The sequence below is a fragment of the Bactrocera tryoni genome, chromosome 1 (assembly GCF_016617805.1).
Source record: "Bactrocera tryoni isolate S06 chromosome 1, CSIRO_BtryS06_freeze2, whole genome shotgun sequence".
Classification (NCBI taxonomy): domain Eukaryota; kingdom Metazoa; phylum Arthropoda; class Insecta; order Diptera; family Tephritidae; genus Bactrocera; species Bactrocera tryoni.
In genome coordinates, this window is record NC_052499.1 from 12,921,240 (window position 1) to 12,940,270 (window position 19,031).

A 19,031-nucleotide genomic window follows, 5' to 3' on the forward strand; every position below is an offset into this window, starting at 1 on the left:
AAAAAAAAAAACTCCCCATAGCGCGATAGCAACTTTCCTACCGATTAATAAACTTTTCGAAACTTTTGTTTTAGATAAAAATTGCGGCTGCAATCGTGTACATCGTACAAGACCCTTTTTTACGTGTCATTTTAGCTATTATACAACCAATAAATAAACATAAACAAATCATTTTGTATTCGTCATGAATGTATTTCTTTATAAAAAAGAATTGGACGAATTAGTTAATTAAAAAAAAATTGCGAAAATCTGGGATTTTTCGGAGGGTCACACTGAGACAATCCCTTAATATACTCTGTTCCGTGTATAAAACAATAAAACAACTGTTTTGAATTCATATTCATAGTAAGTTTATTAATTGTCACAAATTCTTGGAAAAAGTTGCGTTTACAGTATTCGAATAAGTCTTTAAGTGATTTGATAGACATTAATAATGTAGACTTCAGTACAGAAAAGCTATGTATTTTCACTTTTAGGCCAATCTATATGCTTCGCACTCAACGAGTTTCACATTAGTCCCAACGCTAACAGCACAGCAATATGTATAAAAATTGAATTCATTTCAGTTAGACTTGACAATAAAAATTGCAATTTATTTCCAAGAAAAAACATTTATTTTTGTGTTATAAAAATTAAGTTTCAAATAAGTAAAAAAAAAACGTTTTTATTGTATATCAAAATTTTTAATGCCAATTTTGAGTGAATAGTTTCATGTATGGTACTTATACAATATGATATTTTTGCTGTTAGCACATTTGCTTTTACATAATTAAATTGTCATATTTATATGTATTGTAGTACGTGTTTTACATGCACGTTCACACGCACACACATGCACAATTGTGCCTGTATGCATTTTTGTACGCATGTATTTAATTGTAATTAGCTTAATCAATCTAATGACGTCTAAAAAAGCTTACTACTTATGTATGTATGCAATGTTAACAAAAATACATATGTATGTACGAAAGCTATAATCAACACAACACACCAAAATATATGTTTATGTATAAATATATTTATCCACTTATACGCAGTTTATTATTATATTTTTTTTTGTGCTTAAACACTAAGTATATATATATATGTGTATATATATAAGTATGCATGTACTTATGTAAATGCAGTACATTTACAGAAAATATAATTAATTCTAAAACTAAAAAATGCGAGTCATTGAACGGTTAATGCTAATTAGCATTAATTTAGTAGTGATGCGTTTAGTATTATTTACTATGCGTATTAACATTTAAAAGCAGCCATTTATAAATATACGTGTATATGTATGTTTGAATTTATGTATGTATGTATATTGTCATGCATACATAAAGACTTATAGATATATAAGCATTGTTGTTGCTGTCAATTGTTTTATTTTAGTAATTTATTTATTTATTTTTGTTATTTTTTATTATAATTATTATTTATTAAATAGTATTATCAATTTAATCACTTATTCATATATATTTATATGTATGTATGCTTATATGTATATGTTGTTGTAAATATAAAATATTGTTATTGGAAGTAGTTTACAATAAGTAGCGTACGAGTTCTGCCCGTATATGTATGTATGTATATGTAAGGGTATTTGGCGTGCTTACTATGACGCCTAAAAGCATGCTAAATAAATGAGACGCGGACGTGGGTTAGGAAATGTTGTATGCGTGTAATTTATTTTAGGTTTTTCTCTCTCTTTACTTCACACACAGACAAATGTATATGCAAGTGCCGTTATTTGCATACTCGCACAAGTTTTTCTTTACTCGTACATACAAATGCTAGACTTTGTTGTTGCTTTTCAATAGTTATCGCTTAATTTCTGCTTTAACTTAGCACATCTTAAATTTAGCTTGCTGTTTCTTAATACTTTAATTATTTATTTTATTATTATATTTTATTTTGAATGTAGTTTAATATAAACTTAAAGTGCGCATTGCTAAAAAATAGTCTAATCTTATTTGTATTCATTATGAATAGTTTATACAATAGGCGGGGAGAGATGCGAGTGCCACCATGGCATATTTATTTTTTATTTTTTATGTATATATAAATGTATATAGCTGTTTTATAGTATTCAATTATTATAAATTATTTCACTTAATTAATTTTTTATATAATTTGTGTGGTTTTCAGTTACAGTATATGGCCGCTTTTAATAATTTATTTTGCGTGAGTTCTATGAAATGAGGAAAACATAAAATATGTTTTATAAATCGGCCATGATTTTCATGCTGACTCGTTTTCTAAATAGCACTTAAATCGATTTTTTTTTGCTTTAAAGTTTTCAGCTAATGAATGCTATAGTGATAACAAGAAATGTATGTAGCTTGTGAACTTCAAAGTATTTTGCGCCGAAATGTATGTTTCGGCAGTTAGATCTTATAAGCGTTTATCCGAAACACGATAAGCCCGTCTTTAACCCGGGATTCGGGCTGAATTCTTCAATATAAGACAGAGAGTTGTCAAGCGCAATTAAAAAAAAAGGTTATTTTCGAATAAAATATTAAACTAATAAGTGAAATATTGGGTAGTCAAAAGCGTCTTTTCGTATATCTGATCAAACTTCAACTTATTTTTTTTATATTTATAATGAACTTTAATGAACCAAATATGTATTATTTTGACGACCACTTTTTACCATTTTTCTGCTAGAGACATTATTTCATCAGTGTAAAACTTTTCTGGTTTCTCGTCGAAAAACTGTGACAAGTAATTTTCACAGGCTTCTCTTGAAGCTAACTTTACTCCATTAAGAGAGTTCTGCTTTGACCGAAACAAATGATAGTCCGATAGTGCAAGGCGGCTATATGGTGGATGCATCAAAATTTCCCACCTAAGCTTTCTCAGTATCAGTATTGCAGAATCATCAAAGATGTTTGTGGTCTAGCGTTGATCAGTTCTGGCCGTTTTTTTTCGATTGCTTGATTCAAACTCATCAGTTGTTGACAGTGCAATGTAGAGTGAATCGTTCGACCAGGCTGGAGCTCTCATGATTTCTTTCCAATCCCGCCAAACACTCAGCATAACCTTTCGTGGCGTCAATCCTGGCTTTGCGACCATTTGTTGAGCTTCACCACGTTTGGTCCATGATCTTTTTCACAAATTATTGTCTAATTTGATTTACTTTTCGTCTCCTGTTACGATTCGCTTTCATTTCGTTTCAGCAAAGAATCGCAGATGTTAATTCGGTCCATTAACTTTTTTACACACAATTCATGTGGTACCCAAACATCGAGCTTCTCTTTGTAGCCAACCTTTTTTAAATGGTTCAAAATCGTTTGATGATGAATGTTAAGTTCCTTAGCGATATCACGGTTGTTAACTTGACGGTCCTGGGCAATCTTTTCCATAATTTCATCGAATTTTTCAACGATAGATCGACTAGAGCGAGGTGCATCTTTTACATTGAAATTTCCAGAACGTAAGCGAGCGAACTATTTTTTATACAAAAATTGAAAAATATAGCGAATTTCTTCATTATTTTCACTCAATTTTGAACAGCTGTAACTTTTTTTCAACTTCCCCGAATTTAACTTTTTTTTAACTTACTTAAACTTAAAATCTCACCTTCTAACACTATATGGTATGACACAATGTGATTGGTAGCACTGGAGATATACGACTGCAGCGACATTCATTGACGAAATACGAAAATACTTTTTCGACTACCCAATATTTATTATATTGTATTTCCACTGCAAAAGCAACCAAATTTGTGAAAAAAATGCAAGCAAATTGGTGTCTGAGTCTGAGCAAATTTATATTTTTGTTTTGAAATTTGAATTAATTTCGGTCGAAGTATGCCGAAATTAGCACTAATGATGAAGTGTTAGCGTGTTAAACTATAAAATGTCATAATCATTAAAATTTCTTCTTTTATAATTGTTTTCCCCACCGCATGAGCAAACAAACACATTTTATTCTTTACCCATTTCGAAACTTTAGTTAGTCACAATTCGTGATAATATTTGCTTAACGCGCCTGCTCTTTATATTAAATAACTTTTAGTCGTTATCAAAATCGAATAGTCAAAATATCAAGGTATATATGTATGAATAACCAGTTGAGCTGCAGCTGCAATGACTTCGCCCGCTCGACAAAAATCGCTTACGCAATACTGCTTTAGTTGTAGGACTCCGCAGTTGCATACAAATTACCGCAGTCTTGTTCCGAAGACATCGAGTAGTTGGCCGAGTCACGATCTTCGGGTATGGCTGTATTGACTAGACTGTGTTGTAGTGGATCCTGCAGTAGTTTGGAGAAGGTATGATGGCCGGCACCCAATCCCAAATGTCCATATGGCGATTCAGCCGCTTTGGTGACATGCGGCAGACGGCGCAGGAAATGCGGATTTGAATAACGCACGCCGTTCGGCAGTGTGGTGTGCATGCCGACGGGCGGTGGTGGCGGCGGTGGTGATATTGACTGTGGCGCTGAGTACTGTTGCTGCGTTTCATGTTGTTGATGTTGTTGCATGCGCGCTACATTCACACCGGCCATTGCCACCGCTGAGTTGGCATATTGCGAACGAAAACTGCTTAGGCCGCTTTGCTGTGGTGGCGGCGGCGGCGGCAGCGGCAGCGGTGGTTGTGAATGCATCGAGTATGCAGATGTGGTCATGCCGTAGTTACCGCTGCCGCGTACAGCCTGCGTCGCTTGCTGTTGACTGTGACAAGCCGCCGGTAATGGCATTGTGCTGCAATGATTGGCATAATCGAATTTCTGTTCGGGCACCGAGCGTGTCAGTGGCAGGGTGGCGCTGTTGAGTGCGCGGCCAGCCGCTCCGATTGCATCGCCACCAAAGCTGGACATACGCATGTTGGTACAACGTCCGTAGGGTTCCTCTTGTATGGGCGGTTGTGGCGGCTTGGGTGGTGGCTTGCAGGCGGAACGTGGTCGTATGACCACTTCGACGTCACGTTCCTCGCCCGAATGCACACCACTCGACGATTCGGATGGTGCGCGTTCGGGCGGTGATGTGGTGCTCTCTGTGGTGGAGGTGGTGTCGCTGCGCGGTGTGAGCGCTTCATTTGGTACACCCGAATCGGCACGACGCAAGCAACGCGGTGTCGAACTGGAGGCGATCTGGAAGAGAAATTCATTTAAAAAATAGGAAATAAGACTTTTTTTAGAAGTTATTAATCAGACTGTAGCTATCACAATTCAAAAGCTTTATAAATACATGGCGAGGGAATTGTGTTATAATACATTAATGACTTAGAAGTGAAGTCGCTTATATGGACTTTACGTCTTGTTCCCCTTCTACAAGAGTAAGACCGCCTCTGCCGAGCTTCTTCTTAATTTGGAGAAGGGCGGCTATGGCGTGGCTTTAGTCCAGGAACCATGGATTGCATCGGGTCGGGTCGGGTCGCTGGGCTGAAGTCATAAAACTGCACGACATACACCCAAAGCGTAATTAACAAGGTAAGATCAACGATGTTGGTGAAGAAAAGTTTATTTTCCCATATTAATTTCAGCCTTTCCACAGATGAACTGACGGTTGTGGCAGTGAAGGGTGCCAAGGATGAATCTCTACTCCTTGCATCCTGCTATATGCCATACGATTGCCGTAGCCCCCTTGGTGGAACAAGCAGCTTGCATCTTGCAGACGCAAAGTACGGGAATGCTTCAACTGTGCCCGGCTAGCAGAATGCTAGGACTGTTGGAACGAATATAGAGATCTTCTAAGGAAATACAAGAAGTTGGTGCACAGGACAAAGCGAAAATCTTGGAAAAACTTTTGTAGTGGGTTTGAAAAGATTCACTGTGGCGAGACTTAGAAGACTATTATCCAAACGCCACCGGTCTAATTCGCGGTAAATAATAGCGGAGAGTGGACGGACAACTGCCAGAACTTATTGGACCACCTAGTCAGTGTGCACTTTCTAGACTATACGGACGCGGTAAATCCTAGTTACGAAGGGAGTACGGAGAATAAAATAGCATAGGCAATCCGCTCATTCGACCCATAAAAATCTCCTGGAATGGATGAAATCATTCCGACAATGCTACAGAATGCGCTCTGTCTATTCGTGCCATGGCTAAAAGCGATTTTTAGAGGTTGCATTACGTTCAGCTATTCAGCAGTGTGCCACATTCATCGAGAGGGGTTAGGGTGGTTTTCATACCGAAGGCAGGTAGAAACAACCCAACCTACTCAAAAGGCTATATATAGAGAGAGGTGCTTAACTTCCTTCTGCTGAAAACGCAAGAGAAAATCTTAGACGGGTACATTAGGGCCGCAGCGCCTCCTAGAAGCTGGACCAAGGTGCAGAACGCCTACACGAAGGGCTGATCAAAACCGCAAAAGTCATTTGCAAAACGATAGATCGGATGTACACAAAATTCCTATTGGCACTCGATAGGAGAGACTGTAGGAATATGATGGGAGTACTAACTGGCCACTGTCTGTTTGCGGCACACGTCCGCAAGATGGGGCTGAGAGAACGACAAGACTGCAGGAAATGTCTAGAACAGAGCACCAGGGGAACAATGGAGCATCTCTTGTGCACTTGTCCCGCATTGACAAGACTACGCTGGAAGCATCTGGGGTCCCCACGGTATGATCCACTGGAAGAGGTATCGATAGTGAGGCTGTAGAGTCTGTAAAATTCGCGTCAAGCACAGGCATCCAAAATGACTACTTCTCTTGAACCTAGCAACTGAACTTCATCTGGTATCGCAAAAGACGAAAACTGGTCTACGCTTGGTGTATTGGCCAACAGATTCACCTAGCCTAACCTAACCTTGTTAATAAATAACTAATAGAAAGTGGATAGTAAAATTATAGTCTATTTTACGACACCTAAAAATTATCTGAAATACATGATATGACTACATACTCTTGAATAGAAAACCCTCTTTATCAGTCTTCTTACTCGCTTGCTGGGTCATCTACTTTATGACCTTGAATCTGACGAGTTCAAGAAAATACTTCGCTTAAGTGAAGCTTAAATACTTCTAACCTAATACTATCAGTTGTCACAACTCAAGGTTAAACGCACATATGTACATGTATTCATGCTGGGGTATATATAATAAATGGCACACCTTGAAGCAATTTATTCGTTGCCAATTTGTTTTGTAAACAAACAACAAAACACCATTCACATTTCCATTTACGCAATTACTTGTGAGCGAACTAATTCGGAAGCAAACTTTAATTACCACAGCAAAGGCACCGTTTATTACTTTGAGTGGCAGTGAATGTTAATCATACGCCCCGGTGGCACTTACCAATGTCCACAAATATAGTTTACGTGCAATTTCGGCATTAGTCTACACATATGCTGTGCATTTAGGCTATGAGCGCAGGGCAAGGGTGAGCCAAAGTTTTTTTATTGTAGCTTAATTCTTATTGAAAGTGAAAAATAAACATGAAATGTTGGAAATTAAAAAAAATAAAGATGAGAGAAATATGAAACTTGGAAGCATTCGAATTTTAACTGTTTCCTCGACTAATTTTAGTGAATTTCATTTTTATGAGAAAATATTTACCTTTGAAAATACTTTTCAAATCACTCAAAAACCTTTACTAAGCTGAGCTCACTTCAATTATGCACATTAAAATTAGGCATAAAACTGAATTGTATACGAAACTCCAACCTTGACCGATTTATTCGTAGCGTGCTTCTGGCATCTATGCACTCAACTTCTCAGTACCTCGTCTCACCGTCACACTATGCGTTTAGCCTTAGGCAGCCCTCTACGAACAAATCTTGCAATTCGATTAGGCATTAATTAGACAAACATTCCGCTGCCTATCTGTCTGCAAAATACACACAATCTGCTAGGCAAAGCAATTTGCGCTCTCTAGCCCGCACATACACACACATTTGTGCATCAAGGACAGAAGTAGATTTGAACAATTATTGCAAGAGTTTCGTGCTGCAGCAACAAATCAATGTTGCTACGATTTAATTGAAATCAAATCACCGATAATAAATGTAGGCATAGGCAAGAAGCAGCAAGCAGCTACCAATAAATATTTTGATTGCCCACATTACTGCAACGTGATGTTGTGTATCGTCTGCCACTACGAGTACATATTTTTGTGGCATGCCCCACACTTTGTTGCAATTACCTCATCACTGGCGCTGTCATTGCTGTGATAAATGTGCATTGAACGTGTCGAATGCTTCGCCACCACAAGCACAGACGTAATAAATCCTTAAGCCTCCGTGCGGTGGGTTGTCGGTTGTCGCATGCAAATCGTATGGGCTGGCCTGTCTCTATGGCTGTGTGTCTGTGCAACTTTTTTGCATAAATAAATTTGCTGGCACATACAAATGCAGCTATGTATTTATTAAAGTTTTTTTTTCCTCCGCTTGTTCGTGTCGAAATTGCATTTTACAGGCTCAAAATCGTTTGCCGCCATCAGACGTCTGATCAACACATGCTTCAAGCCTCCCCTGACAAACATATGCACTCCGCAATCATCGGTTGTCACAAATCGCAACACTTACCATTTCTGTTATGAAAAGTAAATTGGAAAAAATTGTCCGTGGCTATGAGGAAGTGTTAATTGATGGACTTGTTGCGAGAAATGGCGTTAATAAAAGCGCTCAATTTCATAATTTCCGTTATTGTTTTGCGTGCTTTTTTACACTTAACGGTTCGTTATTAAGTTGTGGCTTTTTTAGTGAAAAGAGTGACGAAAGCTGAAAGCTCTATGAACGCTACAGTTAAGCTCTTTACTCGTGGGATGCCAAAATGAATCACGGTCTGGGTTTTCACAGTTTTCCATGAAAGCCCTTGATTCCGATCATTCAGTTTGTATGGCAGCTATATGCTATAGTTAACCGATCTGAACAATTTCTTCCGATATTACATTATTTCTGCGAACAATAACTCATACAAAATTTCGTGAAGATAATAGGTTGTCAAAAAAGTCTTGCGGTATTTTCGCTAGTTGGCGCTGAAAGCGCGTAGTTCTAGTTTTATTCGTCGAATCGGGTCATGCTATACGAGTACCTTTTTGGAAAGCTCATTTAACGCGCTAACACGTGTTTGATTGATTGTCGTTTCTTTTAAGTCGTTCGTGAGTTATAACGTCGCAAACATGGAGCAAAATAAAGCGAAAATACGGCATATTTTACAGTACTACTACGATAAAGGCAAAAATGCATCTCAAGCCGCCAATAAAATTTGTGCAGTTTATGGACCCGATACAGTTTCCATTTCCACCGCACAACGATGGTTTCAACCTTTTCGTTCTGGTGTAGAGGTGGTCGAAGATGCGCAACGCTCCGGAAGGCCTGTCGTCGAAAATTGCGATAAAATCGCTCAATTGGTCGAAAGAGACCGGCATAGTAGCAGCCGTGGCATCGGTCAAGAGCTAGGCATGAGTCATCAAAAACTCATTTCAATTTCAATAAAAATACCGCAAGACTTTTTTGACAGCCATTATATCGTCAAATGAGGAAGTGTTCCATACAAGGACTTTTTTCCGATCGTGAACAATTTCTTCGGAGATTACATAATTGCCTTAGAAAATAATCTGTACCAAATTTCGTGAAGATACTTTGTCAAATGTGAAAGTTTTCCATACAAGAACTTTATTCTGATCGTTCAGTTTATATGGCAGCTATATTTTATAGTGGTCCGATATCGGCCGTTCCGACAAATGAGCAGCTTTTTGAAGAGAAAATGACGTTTGCAAAATTTCAAAACGATATCTTAGAAACTGAGGGACAAGTTCGTATATATACAGACGGACAGACAGATGGACAGACAACCAGACAGACGGACATGGCTAAATCGACTCAGCTCAACATACTGATCATTTATATACATATTTTATAGGGGCTCCGACGCTTCCTTCTGTGTGTTACAAACTTCTTGACAAACTGTCATAACAGGGTATGTCTGTATACCCTGTTCAGGGTATAATTATGGATTCGCAGATAATTTAAAATATTGTTTTCCAAAGTTTTGTAATGCAAAAATGAAGTCAGGAATATGACTTTGGTTCAAAGTGATGAATTTTTACAAGAAAATACATTTTCACAAGATCATGATTTGGAATCTGTATTTAGTAACATCTAGAGTAAGCTTAGGATGGAGCCTTGTGTAGAAGTACACGCAAGTGAAGTGAGTTCTCTGAGTGCTATTCACTTGGGCGTGGCCAGAAACGATTCTTTTACATATGGTTCAAGCAGCTCACCATTTTGGTCTTAAACCAAGTATTCGAAGGCGAAACATTCTTCCCCAGGGTTGTGCGCTGAATTCGGGATCCGCCATGTAAAAAACAGCATCGGTTGAGATACCACGATATCGATATAGTGCAGTGAATTAAGAGACAGCGGCTATTCTGGCTGAGTCATGTCGTCCGAATGGATGAAAACACTACAGCTTTGACTGTATTCGACGCAGTATCCGTCGGTGAAAACAGAGACAGACCTACGCTTCGTTGATAAGACCAGGTGGGGAAGGGCCTGGTTACACTTGGAATCTACAATCGGCGCCAAACAGCGAAAAGGATGAACGACTGGCGCGAGTCAAGGAACGTACAAGTATTCCTCATAATAGTAACAAACATCAAAACAACCTTTTGCTTCAGTAAACAGAATGCATCAAAACAACCTTGAGTTGGAACAATTGAAATGCACTATAACTACTACAAACAATCCTAAACAAACAAGTATCAAAACAACATTGAGTTTGAATACCACAACAACCTTATCTTAAAACAAAGCAAATGTATCTAAGCAAACAACATATATGCAAACAAACCTAAACAAATAATATAATCCGTATCTAAACAAACTATCAACTAGTAATAAGTAAACATACTATTACAGTTAGTATAAATAGAAATAAGAACCAAGTAATAAGTTAGTCTTAAGAGTATTAATAAAGAGTACACATTTCGGTGCAGCTCAAAATATATACTTTTAACTCATTTTTACTTCTGGTAAAAATTAATTCGCGCTGTTGTAAAATCGGCTGTAATCGCGTAAGCGGTGTCAACGCCAATAAAGAAGAAGGAGAGTACGTTTACGTTGATTTAAAGGGTCCACATGTTATTGTAACTTTTTCAGCCGGTGGCGAAAATTAAAGACTGCCTTACGAGTACAGAGCTGTAGCTTGCAGGTGAAAAAACAGAGGCAGCGCTCATCACCAGCAGAAAAAGGCAAGAAACGGTCACCTTGAACATTGATGGCTATAACGTTGTAATGGAAAACTCATTAAGGTACCTTGGCGTTATGATTGATACGAGGCTTAGTTTCAAAGCGCACATTGAAAAAGCCTGTGGTAAGACTGCTACAGTGACTGCGGTTCTGTCGAGAATAATGGCATACATTAGTGGCCCAAGCCAAAGTAGGAGAGCTCTGCTGGCTAAAGTTAGCCAGTCAATGCTTATGTAGGCAGCTCCGATATGGGGGACAGCCGCGTAAAAAACATGTGTCAATAACGCAAAGGCTGTGTCCAGGTTATGCGCCCTTAGAGTTGCCTGTGCGTTTAGAACGATGTCGCACGAGGCGATTGCTATCATATCTGGTCTTATGCCACCGGATATAATGACCTCTGAGTTAAGTAGAGTCTACTGTAAAACAAAAGCCATGAATAGCTGCCTAACGACCGACGAGCGTAAAAAGGAGAGGAAGACAAGTCTCGATGAGTGGCAAAAGCAATGGAATGCGGCAGATAAAGGAAAGTAGACATATAGACTAATTAAGAATGTACCGACCTGGACTGACGGACAACACGGTGAATACCTGCAAAAATTTAGTCACGATGATGAAACACAATGTTCCTTCTGCGGAAGTAGTAGACAGAACCACAATAGAAAAGCTAACAAATGAAAGGATAAAACCCGACAACCTAGTGAGTTACATGCTGCGATCACAGCTGGTGTGGGCTAAAAAAAATGAGTGGACCGCAAAGCGCTCCGAGAACTAATAAAAGAAAGGCGGCGGAGAAGCATAAGACCATATGAATTACCCTGAAGGTAAGATGTGAAGAGGCATTTATCGCCCAGTTTGACCCTGCGAAGTAGTGCTTAACGGCGGTCTCGCTGTACAAGCTACAGTAGGCGGAGTTAAGGGTTTTAGGCATACTGTTTTGCAAGTCCCGCATTGTTATTTAATACTGTCTGGGCGTGGTACCGAAAGAGGTGTGCTCTAGCGGGCAATATGAATCGTACATGCTGGTAGTCTCTGGCAGTATCTTTAGAAGATTTCACTTTCGGAACTAAAAAAAAAAAAGTTGTTGACTGACTTTTTTCAAAGTTTGGAGGCTCGTTAATTTTTAGAAAAGGCTCAGTCAAATGGTCGCCAAGATCATTTAATTTAACGCCTGTAGATTCTTCTCTCTGGTTTACGCCAATGAACCAGCAACGTTCGAGCAGCTTGACGACAACATTCAGCCCACTGTAGCCGAAATTCCAGCCGTAGTGTTGTACCGGGTCATCGAAACGGAACCGTAGTGCCAATTTTATGCAAATCATAAATGGCGTAAAACTATATGATAATACAACAAAAAAGCAGAAAGCTTTTAACATTTGTTTTATTTCATTTTAACATCACGTCGCTCTCGTTGGTATACCCTTTAGATACGTAAGTGGGAATTAGGAATGTGTGTGGTTGTGCTAAAATCGGATTACATCGATTTTTTTTTATAATTTCTTGCTTAACGCGGCATAACATTAATTGCGCGATTATTGCGCTTTGCTATTATAAGCTAGCAATTGTGCTTAATCTCAATTAAAGTTGATTGGAAAATACCATAGCACCATACTATCACTCGCTTGTAGTCACAGCAATAATAATAGCATTATTTAGCTCTACAATTCACAAATTATCTCACATAATCCATATATGTATGTATGTATGTGCGTTTTACAAGTGTAAATATTATTCTAGTTATATAATTAGTTATAAATATGTACTCACATGTGCTTCGTTAGTGTGCACCGTGACCGTCACCGGTGCCAATGGGCTGACTAGATGCTCCGGCGACGAAGACAATTGCATATTCTCCGGTATAGCTTGGGGAGCACGGCCTGCCATGGCAGTAGTAGCGACATCACTACCACCACCAGCACCGCCATCACTCCTATTCATCTCTGCTAAACCATTAGCGATATTGGTGTTCATATTAGCACAGCCCGTGCCGATGAGCTGCTGATCTGTGGCATGCTTTGGTGGCGGTGGTGGCGGCAGTGTAGTTGCCGTTGGCGGCTCCAAATCGCGAGTCGATGCATATGTCACGCTATCATCACGCACACAAGCCAATAGTTTGCCCTCCTCCGAGGCGCTGTCATCACCGAAGCTACCACTGCCGGCAGTGTTGTTATAGTTACCACCGTCAGGGTCAGTGACAACAACACCACCACCACCACCACTAACGTAGTTGGTATAATTTGCACGAACGGCTGTTGAGTGATTGCCACCACTAGTTGGCATTAGTTGTGGTGGTGGCGGTGGCAGCTCATCGTATTCGCTGAGTTGTAAAAGTTTCATGCCATGCGCACCGGTGGGAGTTGTGCTGTGTTTGTTGGTGAGGCCGCCGACATGTGTCTCATTGCCACAGCCGATCGTCATGATGGGGTCAATGTTGCTCTTGCCTGTTGTTTTGCTGTGGCTGGTGCTGCTGCTGCTGTTCATACTGGTAACGGTGATGCCTGCCATGGTGGCAGCGCTGGCAGTTCTTAGTGTCGCATATTCTCCGTCGTCAATTTCCCCCGCAACACTGGCAAAACATATCGCGGTTCCACGGGGCGAATGGCTGCAGTGCCGCAGTTCATATTTCACAGTTCACATTTCGTATTTTCCGTGGAACAGTCGGTTGGTTGGTCGCAGAGTGCAGCCAAGGGTTAAATGGTTGGCAAAGTGGAGAAAAGAAAGTGCATTTTTCATAATTTATTACTGTAAAGGTTAGAAATTAAATTGCACTACAGACATATGTGTATGTATACATGTAACGTTACTATAGAATATATATTATATAACTAGGGAAGTATGTATATAGGTTTTGAATGAGTGTAAAAACATGTTCCTCACAGTGGCAGCAACAATAGTTGACTTGGTTCAACTATAGAAACTACTTTCATATGTATGTGTAAATATGTTTATTATATCACTCTTCTTGATATCATTCACACAATCCTTTATGATCTCACAGACATATGTACATATGTATGTCGATTCAAACACCGGATGTTAAGTTCAGTAAACACATTAAATAATTTCTATGTGCATGCGTAATTCTATTCATCGGATTGCTTCCTATGTTATTACATACATATAACTGTTTATTTCACCAATGTATGTTATTCCTTTATGAATATTCATTCATTCATAATTCCACCTTGACTTTGATGTTGACTTTGATTAATATTAACATAACAGTCCTTGGCAGTCATAATTATAATTACGTAAGATGCGGAATAAGGTCGCTAACCTCACCTTTCTGAGGTTACATATGTTTAGTAAGCTGTTGCATTGCTATCTATCTTTACAATAAGCAGAATATTTCTATAAGTCAGGGCTCGAGGAACGAGGCTGTCGGGTAAGAGCTTACGCTGAGCACGTTGGTCAGAAAATTTTATAAATACCATCTACGAGCTAACCGAAGGGTACCTCAATGTGATATCCAACTGGGGTATCCAAAGTGGCTTAGCCGTCAACCCAGGTAAAACAGAAATGTTTTCATTCACTAGGAGGTTTAAAATCCCAAACGTTCCTCTCCACTCTGTTAGAGGTACATGTCTTTAACTTGTTGATAAGGTGAAATACCTCGGGCTTATTTTTAATATAAAGCCTTCATGAAGGTGAAATATTGAAGATACGGTAAAGGAGGGAGCATCAACACCACCAACAATATCAGCATTGAAATCAAACACAGAGTCACTCTTACCAGGTGCTACTTTGGACTGAGTAGGCAGTTGAAAAATGAAGTCCTCTCTTGACGAACAAACACCAAACTCTATAACTCCTTCCTTATTCCTGCACTGCTAGATGCGGCGCAGGCATGAACTATGACATCATCATCTGATGAGTCAGCCTCGAAAGCAAGTTTTTGCGGAACAGCTGCGCTGTGCGTATGGATGAAAACACTCCAGCTCAGAAAGTATTCGATGCAGTACCAGCGGGGGCAAGCAGAGGAAGAGTAAGACCTCCACTCCGTTGGAAAAATCAAGTGGAGAAAGACCTGGCTGCTCTTGGTAACTCGAAAAGAAGAAACGATTGTCTACGCCAGTAAAGAAGTAGAAGAATAAGAGTAAGAGCGGCATCGGTTGCCTTTTATTGCAGTAGAGGAGTTATAGGGAAAAGGTTGGGAACTGCCACAAATCCGAAATTCTCTCCTCTGCGTAGCAGAAGCCACTTGTTGCGGTTTTTTTATTATCATATACCAACGAGGAATAAGTGGATGGGGAGAAGTCGCTGAAGAAGCCGCGTAGTAAGCTTTTTCGCTGATGGGTCAAAGCTAGGAAGGTTGGAGAAAGAGTTTTCTGTAGGTAGCTCTCTGTCAATCTTAGCTTTAGGCTACCGGAACGGGTTTTCAGGCAGAAGTGGCTTCTATTTGGGTAGATGTTAGAAGATGTATGTACATTTACTCCGACAACAGAGCGGCTGAGCTCGCTAACTGCGTTTTAAATTAGAAATAACATCAAGCTACTTTATCATCAGACTCCTTTGGTTGCGGGGTCTTAGCGGAATTGCTAGCAATTGCAAACCCGATGAGCAAGCCAGAAGAGGCACTTTTGTCCCGCTCACATCGGAATGGGACCGAGTTGGATTGCCGTTGGCGTTTTGTGTTCTGGCACTGCACCAATGGACCTTGGCGTTTCACCTTCGGCGGACCAGGAGACATAACCGAAACTGATATTGGACATCTTAACAAATTTGTCGATTTGTAAGGATCTTATGTTCCATTATATAGGAGTCTTAAGTACCACAACGGACCGGTGCAAAAGCAGAGATTGGTGTTAGGATCGACCGCTTAAGCTAACTTAACCTAGTTTGAAGGCGGTTTAAACAAGTTTTAGGTGAATCAGGCAAAATTATTCGCCGGAAAAAGGTATTTGTTTGCATAATTGACTATGGAGGGTTTGAAAAAGAAACACAATATATGTAGTAGTCTTGGAGAGCATATTAAGTGATTAAATCTAGCAACTTGCAGATATTTTTGTTTTTCTCAATTATCACATGTCGTGTCTAGACAAAGAGTGGAGAACGAGCTTAGCGTTTTGATGCAAAAACGGAGGTGTTAGGAAATAGAAGAAGAAGTTTTTGAGATATCGATCTTAAATATTGCAAACGTACTTTTCTTCCAAGAAGTTTCTTTTGTCGGAACTGTTGATATCGGATTTCTATAGCACATAGCTTAAGATATATTGTGCAGTGGTCAAATTGGAAGGTGAAATTTGTCCATTTCATCTCCTTGAAAGTAATCCCCTTCCCCTGCAATACACTTATGCCAACGAATTTGCCAGTCATCATAGCACTTGGAAAAATTCTCCGTTGTGATGGCCATCATACATAGCCTTCTTCGATTCAGCTTTTATATCCTTAATTGAGTCAAAACGGTGTCCTCGTAGTGATCTTGTGAATTCGCTGAATAGCCAGAAGTTACTCGAAGGTAAATCAGGCGAATACGGTGGTTGCGGCATGATATTAGTTGAAAATGTGGAGAAATGATCACGAATAACCAATGCACTATGAGATGGTGCATTGACGCACTTCTTTGTTCAATAAATTCAGACATAGTAGAAATCGAAGAATTCACTTTTAGAGCCTCACAAAACGACACATATCCCAAATAGTAATGAATATTTTGACGTGAAATTTAGCATAGCTTTCAATAGTATTTATATGGCATATATGTAAGCTGAACGATCAAAAACAAGTTCTTGTAAGGAGGCTGTGGTGCAGTCAAAGTGAACGTTTTCTCATGTTTTTAATACATTTTGGTTAACTAGTTTGCTACTGCCACACATATATATTCATATACATACATATAAACATACATACATACTACAAATGCATATGAGTACATACATACATATAAGGTATACTATATGAAAATGTATTAAACAATCATAACTATGTTAGTAAACATTTGCATACATATCACTGAACTACAAACCATTTGATGCTAAATAACATTATTAGTAACAATAGTTAAATACATACATACATACATACATATGCATAAAAGTACGCATTTATATAATATACATAAAAATTGTTAAATAAAAAGTTCGTAGTTTATATATAAGTAAATTTTAATTAAAAACAGGCGACAAGCGGAACAAAAATAGTTTCTTATTGTCAATGTGACCAATACTCTTACAAAAGTGTGTGTCTGTCTGCGGTGTCGTTTAATCAATTTCCAAATGCATTTGACTATTTTGCATACAGATGAACAAGCTCTATCGAAAAAGTGCGCAAAATTCACAAAACAATAAATTTATATAATTTTAATTATATTTTTTTTCTAAATTTAATGAATGCAAAATACCAAAATATGCGCGTTTGTAGGCATATTGAGGTGCTACGGTGAATAAATGAAAATATGAGTGATTAACAAAAGCTGATGTGCGCGAAAACTAAAACAAAATAAATAGTAAAAAATATTCAATTTGCTTATTTTGCAACAACAAAAAATATTTTGAAAGCAAATATCACTTTCGAAATAATAACACTTTCAACACATGTGCTTTAATCATAAATAATCGAACAAAAACAGATATTCAATAAACAAAATGAGCGAAAATATTTGATGCGGTTAAATATTAGTGACACAAACAAAAACAAAAAACAAACAAACTGGTGACGTGCATTGATTTTAAAACCTTTATTTATTAATGTGAAGTGAAACTGAATACGAAAAAAAAAAAAAAAATTAAAGCAAAAACAAAAATGTACACATTTATATATTTTAAAGTCCTGTTTCAGAAATATTGATGAATTTCGCCAAACAGAGCAATTGTTTGCTCAACTTATTAAATGAAATGCAGCAAATGAAATTTGAAATGCGCTAGAATGCTCTGCTCGTGAGTGGCTCGTGAAGGTAGGTGGCTCAACTATAGACAGTTATATTTTCTACGGGTGTTTTGTAGCATATAAGGTTCTATTGAGTGTATTGTGGGAACAAACTGTTTAAACCTTATCAGTGTGGCTTTAGAAAAGACCCGTGAAAAGAGGATCCATACACACCACCTGTTCGTCGATTTCAAAGCTGCTTTTAACAGCACGAAAATGAGCTGCCTTTATGCCGCGATGTCTGAATTTGGTATACCCGCAAAACTAATCCGGCTGTGTAAACTGAGGGTGAGCATTACCAAAAGCTCTGTCAGGATCGGGAAGGACTTCTCGGATCCGTTTAATGCTAAACAAGCTTCAGACTAGCCGACACCCTATCGTGCGACTTTCTCAAACTACTGCTGGAGAAAATAATTCGAGCTGCAGACCTAAAGCGAGCAGCTACAATCTTCTATAAGAATGTACAGCTGCTTGGCCTCAAAAACTGCGCCGATTTTTCTGCTTTCACCAGACTGGATAAAGAAGCGAAGCAAATGGGTCTGTTAGTGAACGAGGGTAAGACGAAATATCTCCTGTTATCAAACAATCAGTCGTCGTACTTGCGACTTGGTTTCCACGTCACTGTTGACAGTCATAACTTTAACTATCTTGGAACCAGTATTAACACCAACAACAATATCGGCCTCGAAATCCAATGCAGAATAACTCTTGCCAACAGGTGCTACTTCGAACTGGGTAGGCACTTGAGAAGTAAAATCCTCTCTCGACGAATAAAGACCAAACTCTATGCTTTATGGCGACGACATTGACATAGTTCAGCGAATTAAGAGACAGCAACTAAGCTGACTAGGTCATGTCGTTCGTACGGATAAAAACAGTCTGAAAGTATTTGACACAGTACCCGTCGGGTGAAGCAAAGGAAGAGGAAGACCTACACTCCGTTGGAGAGATCAGGTGGAGAAAAACCTGAGTGCGCCTACGACAATAAAGAAGAAGTTTTGTAGCTCATAAAATATATTAGATTTTAATGTGTGC

The 19,031-nt window shown here is 38.8% G+C and overlaps 1 protein-coding gene across 2 annotated transcripts in view; it reads right to left on the reverse strand.

Moving 5' to 3' along the window:
• Positions 1–3,718: 3,718 nt before the first annotated feature.
• Positions 3,719–19,031, reverse strand: part of LOC120777663 (protein tincar) — a 66,246-nt gene continuing 50,933 nt past the window's right edge. Inside the window, exons 6-7 of one of the 2 annotated variants that reach the window (XM_040109120.1) lie at positions 12,900–13,734; positions 3,719–5,088 (exon numbers count right to left, since the gene is read on the reverse strand). In XM_040109120.1, the coding sequence (XP_039965054.1) occupies positions 4,126–5,088; positions 12,900–13,734 (1,798 nt within the window). In that variant the 3' untranslated portion in view covers positions 3,719–4,125. Of the gene's footprint in view, positions 5,089–12,899; positions 13,735–19,031 lie in introns of those variants that run through there. The other variant, XM_040109129.1, reaches the window with a different exon arrangement.